At 28.7% G+C, this 20,519-nt stretch overlaps 1 protein-coding gene across 1 annotated transcript in view; it reads right to left on the minus strand.

Annotated features, from left to right (window-relative positions):
* The window catches only part of Ten-a (Teneurin-a transmembrane protein), a 332,260-nt gene that overhangs the window by 202,753 nt on the left and 108,988 nt on the right, over positions 1-20,519 (minus strand). The window contains exons 2-3 of the mRNA XM_075357656.1: positions 4,910-5,032; positions 2,837-3,026 (exon numbers count right to left, since the gene is read on the minus strand). Coding sequence (XP_075213771.1) covers positions 2,837-3,026; positions 4,910-5,032 — 313 coding nt within the window. The remainder of the gene's footprint in view (positions 1-2,836; positions 3,027-4,909; positions 5,033-20,519) is intronic.

Genomic DNA, 20,519 nt, shown 5'->3' on the forward strand with positions numbered 1-20,519 from the left:
ATCAGTTTAAAGAATGTATAAATTTTGTTTTACTTAAAACACTTCAAATAACTGTAAAACTTTAAACTGTGTTTAAACTTTACATGGAAATTAGATTCATTATTTGCTTTCAAATGACAGGGTAAAATTTGATTTAGTCACTGTTCTGATGTTACTCGCTCACTTGCTCAGTTAGTCACTAATAACCATCTCGAGACTTTGGTTATGTTATTGAATTTGTCCTTAATAGAGTTACAGGAACCTCTTCAGTATAGTATAATATAAAATATATATGTATATACACACACACATACACATGTACATTCATTTGTGTGTTCATGTATGTGTTACTGCATATATACCATACAAGTACACAGTTTTAATTAAGTTATAGATACATTACACAGTAAATAGAAGGTATTCCATTTAGTATACATATACAGTAAACATTATAAGTAAGAAAAAGACAAACAGAGAAGGAAACTTACATAACAGAGTGATAATAAACAAGTTACATTAAACATGAAAACAATACAAACTAATACAAACTTTTAATACGAGAATGAAATTAGGAAGGTTTCCAGAGAAATTAAAATTGGCTGTGGTTTTGCAGATTTTTAAGGGGGGCAATAATTTGAAGGTTGGAAATTGTAACTGAGACCTTGTTACCAGGTTTCTTTGAAATATTAAAAAAAAAATAATTGAAGTTAGATTCTAGAATTTTTTAAACAAAAAATTCTTTGGTCAAAACCAGTTTGGTTTTATGGAAGAAAAAAATACAGAACATGCTCTGTTAAATTTTATATTTAATATTTAACTCAAAAAATGTTGGTTGTCAGGTTGCCAACTTGTTCCTTGACATGTGACATGCTTTTGATGTAGTTGACCATTGAGTTTTGTTAAAGAACCTTTGGCTAAATGAAATAAATAGCAGTTGGTTTGGTCATGTTTGGGAAGTGAAACCAAAGAATAAGGGTTAATAATGTACAGTAATTTAGGAGCAGTTAAGCATTGGGTTCCACAAGGTTTGGAGCTTGGAACAATTCTGTTTCTCATTTAAATAAATGATTTTAGAAGTAGTGTAATTGCATTTGTGGATGGTGTATTTCCAATACATCCGTCACATTGCCTGTGATTAGGAGTAGTACTGAAATAGATTTATTGAATTCTGAAAATTTCTGAAAATAGTGAATTCCGGGAGATAACTGGTTCTGATGTTAAATTCTAGGCTTTCTTGAAAGAATCATGAAATAAAGATGAAAGAAGAGCTGGATCTGAACACTGCAAGCTCTATTATTTCTGCCAAGTAAAAATATTGATGATGCTATATTTTGCATTGGTTCAGACATGAATATGAATGGCCTATTATACGGTGAGATGAAGTTTACTACAGTTTCATTCAGCCACTAGTTAGTTATAAAACAGAAACATGTGATTTAGAAGGTTCTTGTTCAGAATAGATGTCATACATGAATCATTTCTGTTATTTAAATATGTCCCGTTTGGTACATGTTTATTTGTAAGGTGTCGTCAAAAGGTGTTTTTTTTTTTTACTTTAGGAATGGGCACAGTGAAAACACCTGTATTTTTGTCACTGAAAATTTGAGAAATGCTGGTTTTGTTGTACTCCCTAGGCCTAGGTCATATGTTTTCAAATATTGTACTTATATTTGGCTCTTAAAATGTATAATTCTTTACCTATTAATATGAGAAATATTAGAAAATTACTAAACTAGTCCATTCTTGGCTATTGACATTGCCAAATAATATAAATTATTAATATAGTTATTAATATAAATTATTAATATAGTTCTATGGAATTTCAGAAACTTATTACTGCTTCATTTCTTATGATGTAATTATTCATTTTTTAATTTCTTTTAATATCAGTTTGTCAACAATAACTGACAATTGCTTCAAACTAGAAAAATTCAAGATTATTAAAAAGTTGCCTACATGTTATATCATAGATATCCTATTGTGATAATTTGTGTTATATATCTTTTTATTTCCCTTGCATCTAATGACTTTCTTTTATGAACTAAAAACCTTTTCTAAGTTTTGTTTAGATAACGACCACAAAAACAGTACTGATACTGCACATGAAAGATTATCAACATATGTTATGATTTTCTTATAAGTTATTTCTGCCAAGCATATATATTAATCAAACAGGAAAGATATCTGATGTCTGAGCTTATTTTTTTGTAAATGAAATAAATATATTTATTACAAAAATGGTTATGATCAATTGTTATCCTAAGAAGTTTACAAGTGATGCATTGATAATCACATGGATGGAATTCCCATTTCTAATAACAACTGTATTTCTGTTGTCCATAAAGCAAAATTTCTGGGGGTTTTATTATATGACAAATTCTCTTGGAGTCATCAAATTGATTTTTACAATAAAATCAAATCATATTGTTTAGCTTTGAAGTACCTTATTAAAATGCTAATCAATAAATATTTTTTATGCTTATGTATATTCCCATCTGCTTATAATTATTCATCACCTTTTTGAGGTGAGTTGTGGCTTCCTTAAAAAGTCAAAATATAAAAATGGGCTGTCAGATCATTTTTTGCACCTATAAATATGAATCATGTACTCCTGTTTATAAAATTACATTTTATAAAAAAAATAATAATAAAATAGCATAACCTCTATTCACACTCAGCTTAATAAAAAAATACCAGAAATCTTTTGAATTTCTTTTACTTAGGGTAAATAAAAATAAATCAAATACTTCATGGCCAAGATTTGTGTTCTAATCCTAGTTTTTAATAGTTAACCTAAAATTCTATCTCTTAGGTACTCATGACTTAAAAACAAAAACATTTGTTAACAATTTCTTACCTAATGAAAGCTGGCTGTTTGTTTCGAAATTCTGAATTCCAGAAATGTGCAGGTGGTATTGTTGCTGAATGCGGTATTCTGAAGTCTCTAATTTCAACAGAACTTTGCCATTGCTGGGTATCGGCCGAACTTGCAGGTTGACTAGGACTTGGACCACTGTAATGTACTGCTGTACTTGTTAATGGAGATTCTACAAAAAAAATAAAAATAAATAAATTAATGTCAGGCCTCTTGTTTAAGTTGTAGTTTAAATTATAAGAGGATAAATGTTACAAAATTATGTTACTGTAAATATTTTTTATATATTATTTTTTTTGATTGGTTTCTTAATGATTATCTTGAAGTGTATATATTGAATGGTAAAAAGATGGAATATGTACCCAATAACTTTAGGTCTAATGAACTTTTCCAGTCTATATTGGCTTTGCATAACAGTTGATAATGCACAATCTAAGGCTTGTTTAAAGCTAAAGCTTAAACTGCTTCATACATTGATTAGAAAAAAATAATTAAAAACTTTGTATACAGTAAAAATACAACTTACCATTACAGATAATTTATAAAATATTTTTAAGATTACTTGACAGTTCATGAACTGTTTAATATGAAAAATTATTTTCCCACAAATTTCTCACCTTTTCATTACTATTAGTTATGACACTATTGATTGTACTTATACTATAACTATCAGTTATTTACTACTGATTAATTGTAGTTTATCAATCTAAAAAGGTGGTAAAATGAAATTTTAGGTGGCAGGTTTCTACAGTAGATCTAAATGTAGGGTGGAACAGTCTTGTTACATGTGCTTTTATTACTTATTAATGATTTTCTATTTATGTAAAAATCTCAGACCTTCTTTTAATCAAAGCCTACGCCTTTCATCCTACAAAATATCATCATGAAATTGATTCAATAAAGAATTCCCCAGCATTAGTTAGTGGTGTTTATTATTGATAGTTACAGGAACACCATCCTCTGTTTTAATAAAAAAGGATCAGTAATCTGGTGTGAAGTTACTGCACAATACACAGTTACTTGTTGATCTGTAGTGGTTTTTGGTGTGCTTCCTGAGAATTTTCTTTGCCTAATGTGACACTTCTGTTTATTTACAAAGTAGTTCAGATTAAAATGGTCTTCATCAGACATTACAAGATAGTTAACTACATTGGGATTTCTATTCATGAAAGCTAAAAGCTCTTTGCAAAAGATAACACTTGTTGCTTTACCTCTATTTCTTTCTCTAACTAGTGAACAACCTGAGTTTTATAAGAATGAAGCTTCAATTTATCATACAGAATATAATTAAGACTTCAGGAAGACATACCAAACATGATTTATATTTTCAGGTTTATATATTGATGTAAACAATGACCAGGTGGTTTTGAATCTTGCACTGAATTCTCTTCATGCCATTTTTTTAACCCATAATAATAAAGAGTTACAGATGTCACATATCAGAGTTACATCACATTTTACATATTAAAATGTCTCTGAAAGTTCTGTTGAGTAACTGTAAAGAAGTTGATTTTAACAAGAAAATCTACAGCAAATACACTTTCAGGTACAGATCAAAATTCCAAGATGAATAATTCCAAACAATGCACTCTCTGGGAATTACAATAATATTAATGCTCAGCAACAGTATGGCTATCAGCTGTAATTCTAAATAATCAGCTGTTTATACCTCACCCATTATAAAAAGTTTTTTCTCTCCTTATACAACAAAAAAATTTCCAACCACAAATTAAATGTTTTATATTGCACAAAACTTGAATGGCATTTTTGATAAAAAAATCTTCTGTAAGGATTAAACAATTTAAACTTTTAGATTATTTAAAGGATTAGTTTATATTGTACATATTATTTTACTTGTTGGAGAATTCTTAATTACATTTTCAAATAAATATGGGTTGTAGATATCTACAAATCTGAGATGAGACTTCCCAGATGTTTTGGAGAACACTTTGCCAACATTTCGAATACAGCAGCTTAATAAAAGCCTAAAAATTAAGTAATGTCTAAAAAATTAAATATATAATAAATAAATAAATGAATACTTTGAATTATTACCTTCGGTAGGTGTTTGTGATGCAGCTGTTGAGTCATGTGTGCTATCATCTTGCGCTACTGCTTTTGGATCATCAACTAGAACACAATTGTTAGGATCCATATTGTTTCTCATTGAATTTATTGCTGAAACAAAATTATGAAAATAATATTTTATTCAACAAATCTAAGTTGTAAGATTTTTATATTAATATTTATAAATTTCTGTAGAACAATAAAAACTTATTGATACATGTATTCTATAATAATGTTCAGAAAACTAATCATCTTTGTAAAATTATTGTGCTCAAAGATATTATTAATAAATAGTTAAACAAACTCCATTCTAATAGCAGAATATTATACGAGACATTTTTTTAAAGTAAGTACCATTTTGAAATTTCGCCGCTGTTACGCTGTGGTCGGTATTCCACACATGTGCACTGTGTATCCGCATCTGTTGGCAAGCCACAGATGCCATTTTGAAAATATTCGATTGTGTTTACGTTTGTTTGTTAGTATTTAAAATGCCTCCGCTGATCGAGAATCCCGCCAACTGTGAAATATGTGGTGTGATTCGTTTTCTTAGTGCTAAAGTGTGAAAGCGGCTGAAATTCATCAGATCAGTGAAGTGTATGGAGAAAACATTATGAGCAATGGAATGGTATGAAAATGGGTTAGAGCTTTTAAAGACGGCCGCCAGAATGTTCGTGATGAGAAACGGAATGGATGACCTTCTGTCATTAGTAAAGTTTTGGTGCAAAATGTTGATGAAAAAGAGAGAGAACAGACGCTTTACAATTTCTTCGCTATCTGAAGAGTTTCCTCAAGTTTCAAGAAGTGTTGTCTATGAAATTGTGACCATCAATGATGATGGTGTCAAAGCCATGTTGCAGTGGTTATTAAGTCAGGTGGCAGACTTCTATGACGAAGTGTTCAAAAGCTGGTTGCACATATGACAAGTGCCTTAATATTGGTGGCAATTATATAGAAAAGTAGATTAAAGTACAAGCTTTCACATAAAAATAAAATTGTTAAAGGTGTACATGTTTTTTTAATTTCAAAACGGTACTTTAAAAACATGCCTCGAACTTTTATTATAATTTACTTAAATAGGATTAAATCGATCCATCAGTAATAAGAAAAAAGAGATTTCCTCTACTATGATTAAACTACAAAGGAGATACATTGAGTTAAATGAAATACATGTAGTGAATGATAAAATAAATTCATATAAAAGATATACATTTTTTTTCCTAATATATATGTTACAATCTGTTCAACTATTGAATAATAAGCAACCACCCCATGGCTGAATGAGATGAGGGTGATATATATGATATGCAAATGAGTTGTAGTCTTGTAAAGACTCAGGCTGACTACTCCTGAAATGTGTGGTTAATTGAACCCCAACCACCAAAGTATACTGGTATCCGCTGTCTAAAATTCAAGTTTATAGAAAAGCAACTAACATTTACTAGGATTTGAACCTCAGAACCTTTGATTTTAAAAGTCAGCTGTCAAACAACTGATTTGTGATACAATTCCTATTAGTTAAAAGGTATATGAATAAGATGCAACATTAAAAGAAAAAATTTACATTTCTTTAAACCACATTAATTTTCTTTTAATTTATATAAAATTAAAAAAAATTAACCAACTATGGAATTGCTTTTAAGACTGAGAATAAAAAGCTGTTAAAAAATTTTATTTGCGCCAACCAGTTACGAGGACTCAACCCCTGACCAACTACTATTTAGAAGAGGACTATTAAAATATGTAAGTGTATTCAAGTAAAGAATAATGTAAAAATTTATTTTACTCAAGTAAAATTTTCAGATATGGAACTCATGGTGACAGTATTTTCACTCCCTTGACCAGTTGGAAATAAAATTAAATTTCATCCACTTAATCCAGCTTGAATATATTGATCAAAACAACATCTAATGAAAAAAATGAAAAAATCAGGCTTATTATTATCCCTTACCCCTGAATAAAATAATTACTCAAACACATAACAAAACTGATATACTAACATAAGGAAGTATCTAATTGGTTCAAGAATATGATTCGAGTCCAGAAGTGTCAAAAAGAAAAAGTGTTTTTTGTTTCCATCTCTTTGTAGGGGTTTAAATAATATCAAATACATCATAAAATATTGTTAACTACCTAAGTAAGGGGTATTAAATTATGTAGAAAAAATTAGCTATCCTTTGAGTAAAATTTTGTGATATGGATCCATGAGGGGCAAATATCCCTAACCTGCTGGTTAATTATAACCAAATTTAAATGACATAAGACTTAAGACAATATAATGATATAAGACATAATACTTCCCATCTCCAGAAATTGTTATGCTAAAATCTATCTGAATTTAGCTAAAATCTACCCATTCAGTCTGGAGATATAACAGGAAAATAAACCAACATATGCACATATATACATTCTTCTGGAATTTTCCAATGGTAAAATTGTGTTTTTTGGGTAGAGGGGGTGCAAAAACCTCATAAAGGTAAATTTGACATTCTCTCTCTTATATAAAGAGAGAGTTGTAGAATAAATATACTTTATTCTACAACAATATGCCAGGAAAGTAAAAACTAAAAAATTAAAATTAATTAAAAAAATTTTATTTTTATTTAAAATGAAACAGATGTCTTTGTATAAAGTAGAATATATAAGTGGCGAGCAAAGCTGTAAAATATTTTACATAAGAATGAGAAATAGAAACCAAAATAATGCTTTCAGTAATATTTAAAAAATATAAATACAATAAAAACAAAAATCTAATTGCGCTCATCGTATTAGTGAAAAAATGATAGTCTAGAAAACATAAAATTGTAGTGACCTAATTTAAATCCTCAACAAAAACAAAAAATTTATTAAAAAATTAATAATGAAATATTAAAATTTGAACAGATTTAATTTAAATCAGGGGATTTTGAAGTCAAGGGTTCTCAGGTTAAAATCCTAATTAAGTTAATTCATTTTATTCAGATTTGAATACTACAGAGTGGGTACCGGTGTTCTTTGGTGGTTGGGTTGATATTTAACCATAAGTCTCAGGAATGGTCAGTCTGAGTTTGTTGAAGACTACACATTTATATTTATAGTTTTACTAATGTACACTGATAAACATTTTAATTGTTGATATGACTACAAATATTTAAAAAAAATTTAAATTATTCAAAATTCATAATCACATTTAAAAAATATATTTTTTATTATAATAAGAAAACAGTAGACTAAAGTAACTGCTAAATAAATCATTCTATTTCAGTATTCGAGAAAAAATATATACCTCTACCACTTAAAAAAAAACTTATTATGTAATTATTTATTATTAATCTTCTTTAGAGTGTATTATTATAAGTGAATATTTAAAAAAATTTAAAAGCATCAAAAGTACAAGATAAATTATCTATTTTATTTTGTTATATATTTTACTCAAACAAACGTTTGTTGAAAATAATAGTTCCTTATTCTTATTATATAAATTAATTTTTTAAAAAAGATAATAATTGTAGGTTGTTATTACATTTCAAACAAATTAAATAAAATTTTTATCTAAATTAAAAAATTCTGATGTGAGCGCCATATGACTTCCTTCACGCCTACTAAATTACATATACACATTTTTTTTTTTTAATGAAAAGTACATAAAATTTTATTTCACTGATAACTTCTGATATTTTTTCAAATTTTTTTAAAATTATTATTCAATTATTATTTATTGAAATTTTTTTTTTTCAATTAGAGATTTTTATTAATTATTAATAAATCAATAAATTTACACTAAAAAAAAATTAAAAGGAAGGAGATGAAATCTGATTCGAACCGATATGCTTTTCCCTTCTAAGATCCAAATATTTCATTAATTAAAATTTCATTTGGCTATAACTCTGAAACCAGTGAAAATAGGTACCACTTATGATACATCGTTGAAAAGCACTCAATGAGGGCTTATTACTGCAGTTAAGAAAAATACCAAAATCCAAATTTTTTGATTTTGGGCTTTGTTAGGCACTTTTGTTTCAGTCGACTGCAATCAAAAAGGGAAGTGCACAACTAGATGTTACAGCAGTCCTAAATCCAAAATTTCTGAAACCTACGGCTAATCGTTTTTAAGTTATGCGAGATACATACGTACGAATAGACGTCCCGCAAAATATTTCCGTTTAAATCTGAAGACCGAAATTTTTCGCCATCACAACACTTCCTTTACTTCGTAGGAAGGAAGTAAAAATAATAATAATTTTCTCACTGTACTCACAGTAACACTATTAAAATATGGAAAGCTACCAAAAACATTATTCATCAGGCAAGTGTTGTAACCACCGCGGCGGAGGACATTTTTGGCCATTTGTTTGATGTTAATTGGTTTTATTTGTTGTGCTTTTATTTTTCTAAAACAGTTAATTATTATGTTTTTAATATTGAAAAAAATATATTTTGTTAAAATCTGCCAAATTTTTATGTTTCGTTTTTAATAAACCTTGAAATTCTTATCTTTGTATTAAGTTTCTATGGACCTTATTCATACTCAGAATCAGAATCAAATTTACTCAAACATTTACTCAAAAACAAACTTTTATTCTGAATAAAACGTGTAACAAGTTTATATTTTTCCAAAAATAAAATATTGTTTTCGATTCCAACCGTTTGTCTTTTACCTGCGATTTCTCGAAAACTATTAAAAATACAGTTTTGAGACTTCCTTTTTCTAATTTTTCAGATTAGCTTTCATATAAAACAAATATAAAGCTAAATTCTAATAAAAACAAATTCTAATAAGCTAAATTTTTCAGGTCAGATTTCATGTAAAACTAATATAAAGCTAAAACTCATATAAAGATAAATTTCCGTCTTAATTTGGGTCCTAAGAATTACAGTGTCGCTTAATTTTAACGAAGGGTGAGATAGTTTGCTAACCGTCACTCCCTACCAAAGAGTTTCTTAACCTATGTTTTTATGAACTTTCTTGTTTATTTTCTCCAGTAGAACATGCCCTGAAAGTTTGTTACATTCGTCGTGAATCACTCAGTATATATACGTGCAGGTTGTCTTACGCTCACAAAGAAAGGGAAAGAATAGAAAGGATGTATTCTACTACTATTGAAAATAAAGAAAAACATTCATATAAGTGTAGGGTAGGAAACACTTTGTTTTTGAATTATAAATTGCGAAAAATTTCGCCCTAATTTCTGCTTCAAGAGTAAAATTAAGCCGTAAAGAAATTCTTAGAGCTTTAATTAAGGATTATATTTTACGGTTTGAGTTGAAAAAAAAAATATTGAAAAAAGGGCGGTATCTGAAGGGTATCTGTAGTAATTTTTGAGATAATTATTGTACAACAAAAATGGGTGTCGCAAAACACTTTTTTTTAGGTTTTGCGTTGCCAGTAAACTAATAAAATACTGCAACAAAATTTGTAATAAATTTAATTTTGAGGAAACCTATAACATCAGTCTGAAACGTGGCGGAAAAACGATATATTATAATTTTAACTGAAATATGAATCATTTCTATATTCAAAAATATACAGAAGCAAAATCAGTTATTAAAAATCACAAATTTTTGTGCTTCACAATAGAATCAGCAATGAAGAAATTTATTAAAACGAAATTATTTATTTTTAAGTTGTATGGAGAGGAAATGCCCTGTAGGAAATGCCCTGAGAGGAAATGCCATGTTCACATAATAATATCTAGTACCAGTTACTGTTGCGGACTGCTGCTCATTGGTCAATACACCGAGTAATCATTTTCATGAGAAAATATCGGGAAAGATGGATGAGTCACCTGCTACAAATGACTCAACATAGGTTGCCATTGCGTGCTTGTATTATAAGCCGGATGAAAGAAGAGATGTTGGCAGACCGAGATGTTGATGGGCGTCGGAAGAGGCTAATCATGTCCAAACCGAGGAGAAGGAGGGGGAAGAAGAACAGGAAATTTTTGTACATTGGATGTTCTGGCACTAAATATTTAATTTTATTTTTATTTGCAAATACCAATTTTAGAGAATTTACACCTCTTTCATTACTTTATACATTTTCTCATTCAGCTTATCAAAACGAACATGCATTTTTCTTTTAATATATATTAGTAAAAAATTAGAAGTAAATACAGCATACTCGTTTTTATTGAAATTTTTGGACATCCACACGAAAGTAAATCAAGAAAGATTAAAATTGAGTCTAAAAAGAGTATTTTTTAAATTTCTTTAGTTTTTTTATGGGCAGACAAACAGAAAAGAAAAATTACGCAAAGTTAACTAAAAAGAGGTGATTGGAGAATGACGTGAGACCTAGTATTTACCGTATTATGAAAAGAGTTACAAAGTTTTAGATTTATTTGAAAAGATGCAGCGAAACTAGTATAATAAGAGGTTTAAACAGATCACCTAATAAAAAAGAAGTTGAGTTCTCAGAACGGCACCAAAATAAGCTTCAACCTGTTTTTGAAATTTTTCCCGCAGTTATAATTTATTAGATTTCATAGCGTTAACTTAACAAATTATTATCAATGTCACTTAAAATATGCAAAACTAAAAAAAATTAAAATGTTAATTAATTATTGATTTCTGAGGGAAAATGTACGTTTCTAAGCCTAGTTTATAAAAGTTTTCCCTCTCGTGACGTCTCGTCAAGTATATAATTAATTCTATATTTTTTCGATCTCCGTTTCTACTTTTTATCCGGAGATTCCCAGTTCAAAATCCGGCCGATTATGGGGATTTACTCATGCTAAAAACACTCATTATCATCTGTCAATAACTGTTACTGATGTTTAAGTTATTATTGAGAATTAAGTAAATAAATTATTCTACTCTTCGAGTAAAACGTTTAATTATAGAATCTATGGTAGTGAACCGTATCTCCCAACTCCGTGACCAATTGTCAAAATTTAATGACCTCAATCACCAAAATTCATAATTCATCGTACAAAATTTCATAAAAATAGGGTTTAATCAGTCTGAAGATATCAAACAAAACGGTAGCCGAAGAAAAAAACAAAAAGTTGGGTTTTGTTTGTGAATTAAAATTATACCCTATCTCTGAATTAAAATGCTAAATTCAAAACCAAAGTGACAATGTAATGGAATCATCTAAGGATGTAATTTTTTGAATTCAGCAACGTCAAAAAACAAAAAGGGGGTTTCCTTCCGTCCTTGTATGTGGGTTTGAATAAGATTGATCACCATCAGAAAGACTGTGATCAAAATTACATGATATCAGTATACAGAAATCATTATACTAAATCAGTCTTTCTAGTTAGGAGATATTAAGAAAAATAACACACTAACACACATACATCCTTCAGAAAATCTTTAATCCTAAAATTGTGTTTTTCTTGTTTATTGAGGGGGGGGGTATAAGAAACAAAAATATTTACAAAAAATCCAACGTGCAACATTTTATTCGGTTAGCTATAATTTCCTTTGTAATATGTGTATAATATTGTAAAATGTATAGATATAAAGTGTACCTGTACAACCAAATTTGTAAAAAAACAAGCACAACAAATTAATTATTTTTTTTTTTTTTAGAAATAGATTTTAATTTTTCTTTTAAAATGAAAAGAAGGACTTACTATTAATTTAAATCTAAAGAAATATTCCGTTTAGTATATCTATATTAATTATAAGTGATAAAAAATGACAATCATATTATTAGTTAGTTTTCAAGATTTACTGATATCTTCATTTAGAAATAATTAATCTTGCCTAAAGTCAACAATAAATCTAATACAAGGGACGGGTGAAATGTAATGCACACTGGAGCGTAATGGGAGAACAGAATATCGCACAAAGCGACAGGTGCTGCCATTTTCTATAATTCACCTACTACCAACATTCCAGAAATCTATGTCTTTTCATTTTTTGTCAGTGGTCCTGTTATGGAGTGGAGTACGCTTACCAAGTCAACGCGTCTAAATCGACATGCTATGACAGAAATTTTAACAACGGAAAAAGTGAACACTAATGATATTTAAAATGTATAAAATAAAACTGTGAATAAGTGGGAAATAAAATTGATTTATTCAGAAACTGGCAAAGTGAACATTGAGGACGAAACCTCGCAGTGGTCAGCCGGTTTTAGCGAAGGGGTGAATGAATTGATTCATAATGACCTTGAATCAGATAATAATGCAAGTCACCCAGATAGGCATATCCAAAGAGAGAGTAGGATACATTATAGCACAACTTGCCTACCGAAAAATCTATTCGCGGTGGGTGCCAAAAAACACATAAAAAATAACAAATAACAACGAAAGAAATGTTGTGAATAGCTTCTGAAATGTTCCCTTAACGAGGGAGATGACTTCGTTATTAATAGTGTGATGGTAAATGGAAATTAGTTGCATCATTACGAACCAGAAGAAAAATAGCAGAGCTTGGAACACCGCCACTATGGTTCCCCACAATACAAAAAATCAAAACACAACCCACTGAAAAACAAATTCTCTTAAAAACCTTCTGGGACTCAAAAATATGTACATGACCTGGAAGACGGGTTAACTGTAAATCTTGTGCGATACGTAGACACGTTAAAACAAACACCTTAAGGGATTTGTGTATTGTGTTTGACAACACATGGAGCCGATAATTCTGCAACACAATTATTCTCGGCAACACAAATCGTATACAACAGCCGAAGAAATTTTGTGAAGTTTGAATTTTACCTATTTCATACCCATCAAACTTACCAGGTTTTACGCTCAGTGATTTTAGCTTGTTTCCACAATTAAATATAGGTATTAAGGAAATTCATTTCACCACGGGTAATGAACTGAAAGAAGCAATGAGAATATGGGTCAAGGAAAGACTGCCAGCATTCTTTATTAACAGAATGAGAAAACTGATTCACGTTGGGAGAAATGTGTAAAGGTTGTAATTGATGACTACGTGGAAAAATAAATGTAAATTTTTTTAGCAAAATAAATTTACCTTTATGGCATGTTTTTTTAATTTGATTGTCTGTTTTCTTTAGCGAGCTTGTCTATTAAATTTTAGTTATCCTTCGTACGATGTTGGTTTTAACAATAAAATCATATTTTTTGGTAAATATCTCTCTCTCTCTCTCTCTCTCTCTCTGTGTGTGTGTGTATGGGTTTGTTGGTTAGAGATGAGGGAAGAAGGTCTTTAAATTATTGAAGCAATTTTATCTCAACAATAATAATGCAACACGTTTATAATAAGAATTAAAGCGGTTTTTGGTAATTAGTAAACTGATGAAAACAAAGTTAAAGGACGAAATAGAATACTACAATCATATACCGAAAAGTAGATTACAATTAATAAACTTTCGACGTTTACAGTTGCAGTAAATAATAAAAAGGAGATAAAGGAAATAATTTATTAATTCTTGTATCGGAAAGTAATAAATTTAATGAAACGAATAGAGTAAAAAAAAAAAACAGGGAGAAAAATGATGCTGTATTAAGTCCCCAGCCAGTACAAGAAAATAAGATAGAAGAAGAGACAAAGTTTCTTAAAAGAATTTTCAAAATTGCAAGTATTCTCCTCCCTTCTGACAGTGCCCTAACTCATTTCATCCACCCTACTCAAGACGACCGACTACTACCAATACAGGTTACACGGGATTAAAAAACGTGCATTAGCCCTCGACCGACCCTAGTTTGGGGTGAACCTTACAATTCCTAAGGGTGCAACATTTCCTGTCCTTTATGTTAAGGGTCAGAAACAGAATTTAACTCTTACTAGCTCCAATCTCTTCTTAAAAGTTGATGATTCTGATGACAGTGTTTGCTCACTTCCGTATACTAAAACCAAACCCCAAAAACATTCAATTAAAAAACTTAAGTTAAAATATATTAATTTAAAAAAATTGTTAAATAAATATCATTTCAGGGTAATTCTAGAATAGAAACCCATTTATACTTTTAAATAATTAAAATAAACTATATATTCAAATACAAGAATATTTATTCCTTTATTTTGTACTAAAAAAACCTTATAATCCTCTAATTCTCAGGATGTATAATTCTGTCTATTATTTAGAAGGAGATCGGTTAGAAAAATAATCCTAAAATATATTTCGTGCGGAAATTATTTCATTTTTTCTTTAATTCTTTTCCCTTAAAATCTTTATCGAAAATAAAACTAGAGATAGAGCTATCTCCATGGTGATAATATCACAAAAACGTTTTTTCAGAAAAAGAAAAAAATTTCTTGAACAGTTCTGTGCAAAACGACCGACTTTTCGTTATTTTATTTTATATATTTTTTGTATAATTATTTTGTATAAATCTTTACGCAAGAAATATACAAAACAAATTGAATGAGAAAATTAATAAACGTTCATGTTTTTTTATTATTTAATATTAAAATATATTATTGTGTTTAAAAGAAAATTAAATTATGATAACGTTGATTTGATGAAATAATTAAAAATAACTAGTAGAACCTATACACAAGGATCAAGCTTAATCTCGCTCACCACTGTGAATCACTACATAACCTCCAGTCAAAAATACACCGATTCAAAGTCAACATAACCTCAAGTTGAAGTTATGCTGTCTGTTGTGATCTTAATTGAGCGTAACTGTAGAATAACTCAACCAATCTTCATGAAATTTTCACATGCACAACTTCAGATACACTAATACAACGTATCTAAATTTTAGTGTAACTGATCTAGTAGTTTTGGAAATTTTCGATCCAAAAAATTATATAAATGAACAGTATTTTCGTAATCCTCATACCTCAATACGTAAATAAAATTATTTTCACCCTGAAATCCGACCATGCGACCGGAAAAAACTCAAATTGAGGTTATGTTGTCTGTTGTCGACCTTAAATTGAGCGTAACTCAAGAACGACTAATCTTATCTTCATCAGAATTTCACATGCATAACTTCAGATACATCACTACAGCGTATCTGTATTTCAGTGAAATTGAGCCAGTAGTTTTCAAGATTTTTGAATCTCAAGTTTTATACGTATGCCTCTCTCTCTCTCTCTCTCTCTCTCTCTCTCTCTCTCTCTCTATATATATATATATATATATATATGTATTAATCTATTTATATATATATATATATTTATTTATTTATATATATATATATATATATATATATATATATATATATATATATATATATATATATATAAATAAATAAATTACATTTTAAGAGATGGTATTTCTGTAGTCCTCAAACCCTAAAACATGTAGAAAATACAATTTCACCCCCTCCCCAACCCCTCGAGCGACCGAAAGTAATACCATATTTTTCTTCGAAAAGTCGGTAAAGTGGAAAAGAATTCCCGTTTGAAATTTCAGTAACAGTTCTATAAAAGTTGTTTAAAATTTTATTTCATTTACTTAATATACTGGGTATTTTAATTAGTTTTGCCGTAATTCGTAAGTATAATCCCTAATAAAAATTAACAAAAACACTCATATAAAGAAATATATGGAAACGCTTTATTTTCCGGTTACGGTAGCGAAAGATTTCGCCCAGATTTCTGCTCTAAAGTTCAAATAATGCTATAACAAAATACAAAAAATATTAGTTATTGAACATAATGGTTTTATATTTAATTTTATAAGAAAATATGAAAAAAATGGGTTTTAGAACTGTATCTGTTTTTCTTGGAAAGTAGTCGTTTACTCACAACATTGGAGCCAAATCTAAATAAAAAAGCAAATTTTATATGATTTTTTTTTTTTTGTTTCTTGTACGACATACAAGGAAGTATTGTGAACGCAAAAATGCAATATTTCAACGGAAATATCTATTTTGACCATCCCTGAATCCATTTTGACTAGTTTCGTCGTGACGTTTGTACATACGTGTGTATCTCGTATAATTCAAAAATGATTAGCCGTAGGATGTTGAAATTTTAGATTTAGGATTTGTAACATCTAGTTGTGCACCTCCCCTTTTGATTGCAATCGACTTGACCAAAAATGTCCCAAAAAGCCCAAAATCCCCCAAAAATTGGATTTTGAACTTTTTCTTAACTGCAATAATAAGCCCTCATTGGGAGCTTTTCAACGATTCATCATAAGTTGTACTTATTTTCATTGGTTCCAGAGTTATAGCCAAAAGTTTAATTAAATTAAAAGTTTAATTAATGAAATATAAAGGTATAAATATAAAGGTACATCGGTACATCGGTACATCGGTACGAATTCGACGTCATTTCCTTTTTTTCGTTAACTTTTTTTTCTACTTTAAATATATTGATTTATTAATAATTACTAATCTGTGATTATAAAAAGATTTTTACAATAAATAATAATTAAATAATAACAATAAAAAAAAAATATGAAAAATATCGGAAGTTATTAGTGAAATAAAATTCTATGTACTTTTAAAAATGTGTATATGTAATTTAATAGGCGTATAAGGAGAAGTCACGTGGTGTCCACATCAGATTTTAACAAAATAATAATAATTAAAAAAATAAATAAACTTGAATTTTCCAAATCTGTTTAACAGGTATGTAAATATGTATTAAAGTAACTTTCATTAATGCCATCTGAACTATGAATTATTGTTTTAATTTACTATCTTCTTTTATTTATCTTATATGATTTAATGTGTTATACAAGTATTTTAAATAATTAACATGAACTTTAATCACATCTATTTTTTATTTTACAATTATTAGTGCATATTTGTAAATTTAAGTTTAGAGCTACACGGTCACAGTCCCGAGAGGTCTGTGGAATGCACTGGTAATTTGTTTTGTACATGGGTTACGTAACTTTAAAAGTGACGCACATATCTACGGGAAATAAGTTTTGTTTTTGTACATTTATTAATAACTTTATCAATTAATATAAAACAATAATTTACTAAACAAATTAATAGTCTAATTAAAACTATTAAAAATTAAAACAAGATCGGTATAACCGACCTAAGAAGAAAGTAGAAGAAATTATAATAATGGGAGAAATCCAGAAAGGGGCTAAAAGGAACCTTTTTAGTAAAGCTAAAAGGTCCGTTTAACAATTGTCCTTTGTAATACTGCCCGCTGACACACCGCTGAAAGGGGTCGGTCGATCGTTCTCACGCTGAACTGGGATCTGGCCCTACATGTCAAGAGGATAGGAGTATAAATAATCCAGGGAAAACGAGTTGAAATTAGTCCTGCTAGACAATTCTAAGCGAGGAGAGTTATTATGCGAGTCTGAAGCGAGGAGGTCAGTGAAGGAGCGAATTTCTAGTGCGTACAAGTTCGACGCGATTAAGGTGACGTCACAAGTAATTCCAGTACATGAAAACAAGAAGTGGTTCGGTGAGCTACCGTTAGACTATAAGTGAAAGAGATAATGTACTAAATTTCATCCATAAATTGTTAGGGTAGTTTTATTTGTAACAGTAAAAGTATTTGCAGTAAAATAACTTTATACTTGTCTTATCTTTTGTACTATTGTTGTTAACAGAAGACTAGTTATAAGTGTTGAGATTAGCGGTCATGCTAATGTCTTTTGTCAATGGGACTGATTATGATTTTTAATATTTAACTACTTCCTATAAATAAATCCTGACGATTATTATTTTAAATTCTGTATTGTATGTAATCACTGTTTATTATTATTATTGTTGTTGTGATTAACATGATTATTATTTGTTTATTATTGATATTTATTATTATTATTGTTTGCTGTTGTCATTATTGTTATTATTCTGATTATTATTGTGAGTTGCTTATTATTCTTATTGTCATTGTTATTACTGATTTTTATTTTTTTGTATGTTCTTAAAACAATAAATTAGTAATTTTATAAACACTCCTAAATTGTTAATCCCTGAATATCCTGATCGAGCCGCGAACACGCGACAATATATTTTGTATTAATTTGTGTAAAGAATATTTTTTAAAATTATTTATAAATTGCATAATAATTATACTGAATTTATAAGTAGTCATTTACAACTATGTACCCCGTTATTATTTATTCCAAACAGAGAAAAAGAGATGATGCGGTTACGGAATGAATTGTTATTATATTAAATGTATTTAACTTAAAAACTCATAAAATATACAGAAAGGTAAAGTAGCGGAAGTAGAAGAAGAAAACGAAGTTGTTGGTGTTATAGTGACTGGTGGTAGTTAAAGATAAGTAGAGAAAGATAGAATGATTAAAAGTGTGAGGGAAAGGGTAAAAGAAGAGAAAGAGAAAGACAAAGAAGATTCTTTACTTTATTCGTGCGTCCATTATAACCTCTTTGTAAAACGATCCTTGTTGATGCCGACTATGATAAGTTAAAGTTTTCTTTAAAGATGAATTTTAAATGTGAGCGTGAGAGAAAAGAAAGAAGATATTTAACAGGAAAAGGAAGAAAAAGTATACGAAGAAGTTAAAGAAGAACAAGAAGAGGAAAATTTGAACTATTTTCAAGTTTACTTCCAAGAGTATCCAAATATTAATAATATGCATATTAATAAAGAAATTGTTCAAAACTTAAATTCTTCTTTGTTTGGTAACTCAAGAAGCTTATAAAACATTTACAGCTCATTGTATTTTTTTTTCTTTTGTTACTGATTATGTACTTTATTTTAATAATGTCAATTTCCTGAATCACTGTACAATGCTGATTAAAATATGTAAATTTAAACATATTTCATACTGAAAACTGTGTTAAATTTCATTAAAAAATTACACACTTTGCGGTTATGTATTATAATGTTTTTTAATGTATAAATAATTTATTTTTTATTTATTAATTTTTTTTTTTTACTTTAATCAAAATGAAAAATTACAGTTTTCTCTCTTAAATTTCTTTTTATTACCACTATTATTATTTTATAATTTAATATACAAATAAATTAAAATTTATCTATCAAGAAAATTAGATACATGGCTTTACTGGCAACGCTGGTACAATTATAAAAACCTTGCACACAACGTTTTCATTGCAATTAACTTACTAAATAGACTACTGCTTAGAAGAAGTAGTCAACTTCAAACAGCCCATGGGGAGTCAATTTTTGTAATTTTTTCAAGTTTTTACAGAACTTAATTTGTTAAATATATTTTCACTGCGCTTGAAGCAAGGAATTGTGTTTTAGAGATGTTTAAGAGCAACAAACAGTATTCACTTTCTTTGTATATAAATGTTTTCAAATTCGAGGCAAACAATTGTTTTTTGAGGGATACCTTCGCATTGGAGATATTTGTCGGGGGGGGGGGGGGTTGCATAACTGTCCATTTTTTTATATCATACTGTTTTTATTATAAAGATTAACTAACACTTTTACGATGAATTGTTTTTTACAATTTATTTAAATTTATTATTTTTGTTAACATTTTTAAAAATGTTTCCTTAAGGCATAAAACTTAAAAAAAAACAATTTTTTTAGATTATTTTTTTAACGAGCCATATGATTTCCCGTTATAGCTTATAGAAGTTAAAGCAGCAATCGCTCTAGCGGGAAAGTAATAAAAAAATAAATCTTAAAATCGTTTGGGTAGGGTATTTAATTTTTCATTAAAAAAAACTTTTCCTCTTAAGTTTTGTGTAAAAAATTATACTGGAAAAACACGAAGAGATTTCTATATGAAATAAACAAAAAAAGGATCATTGAACTCGATCCATTTATTAAAAAGTAAGGTTTGAACATTTATAAAAAGGAAAAATATATTCCTTTT

The sequence above is a fragment of the Lycorma delicatula genome, chromosome 2, assembly GCF_047948215.1.
Source record: "Lycorma delicatula isolate Av1 chromosome 2, ASM4794821v1, whole genome shotgun sequence".
Classification (NCBI taxonomy): Eukaryota; Metazoa; Arthropoda; class Insecta; order Hemiptera; family Fulgoridae; genus Lycorma; species Lycorma delicatula.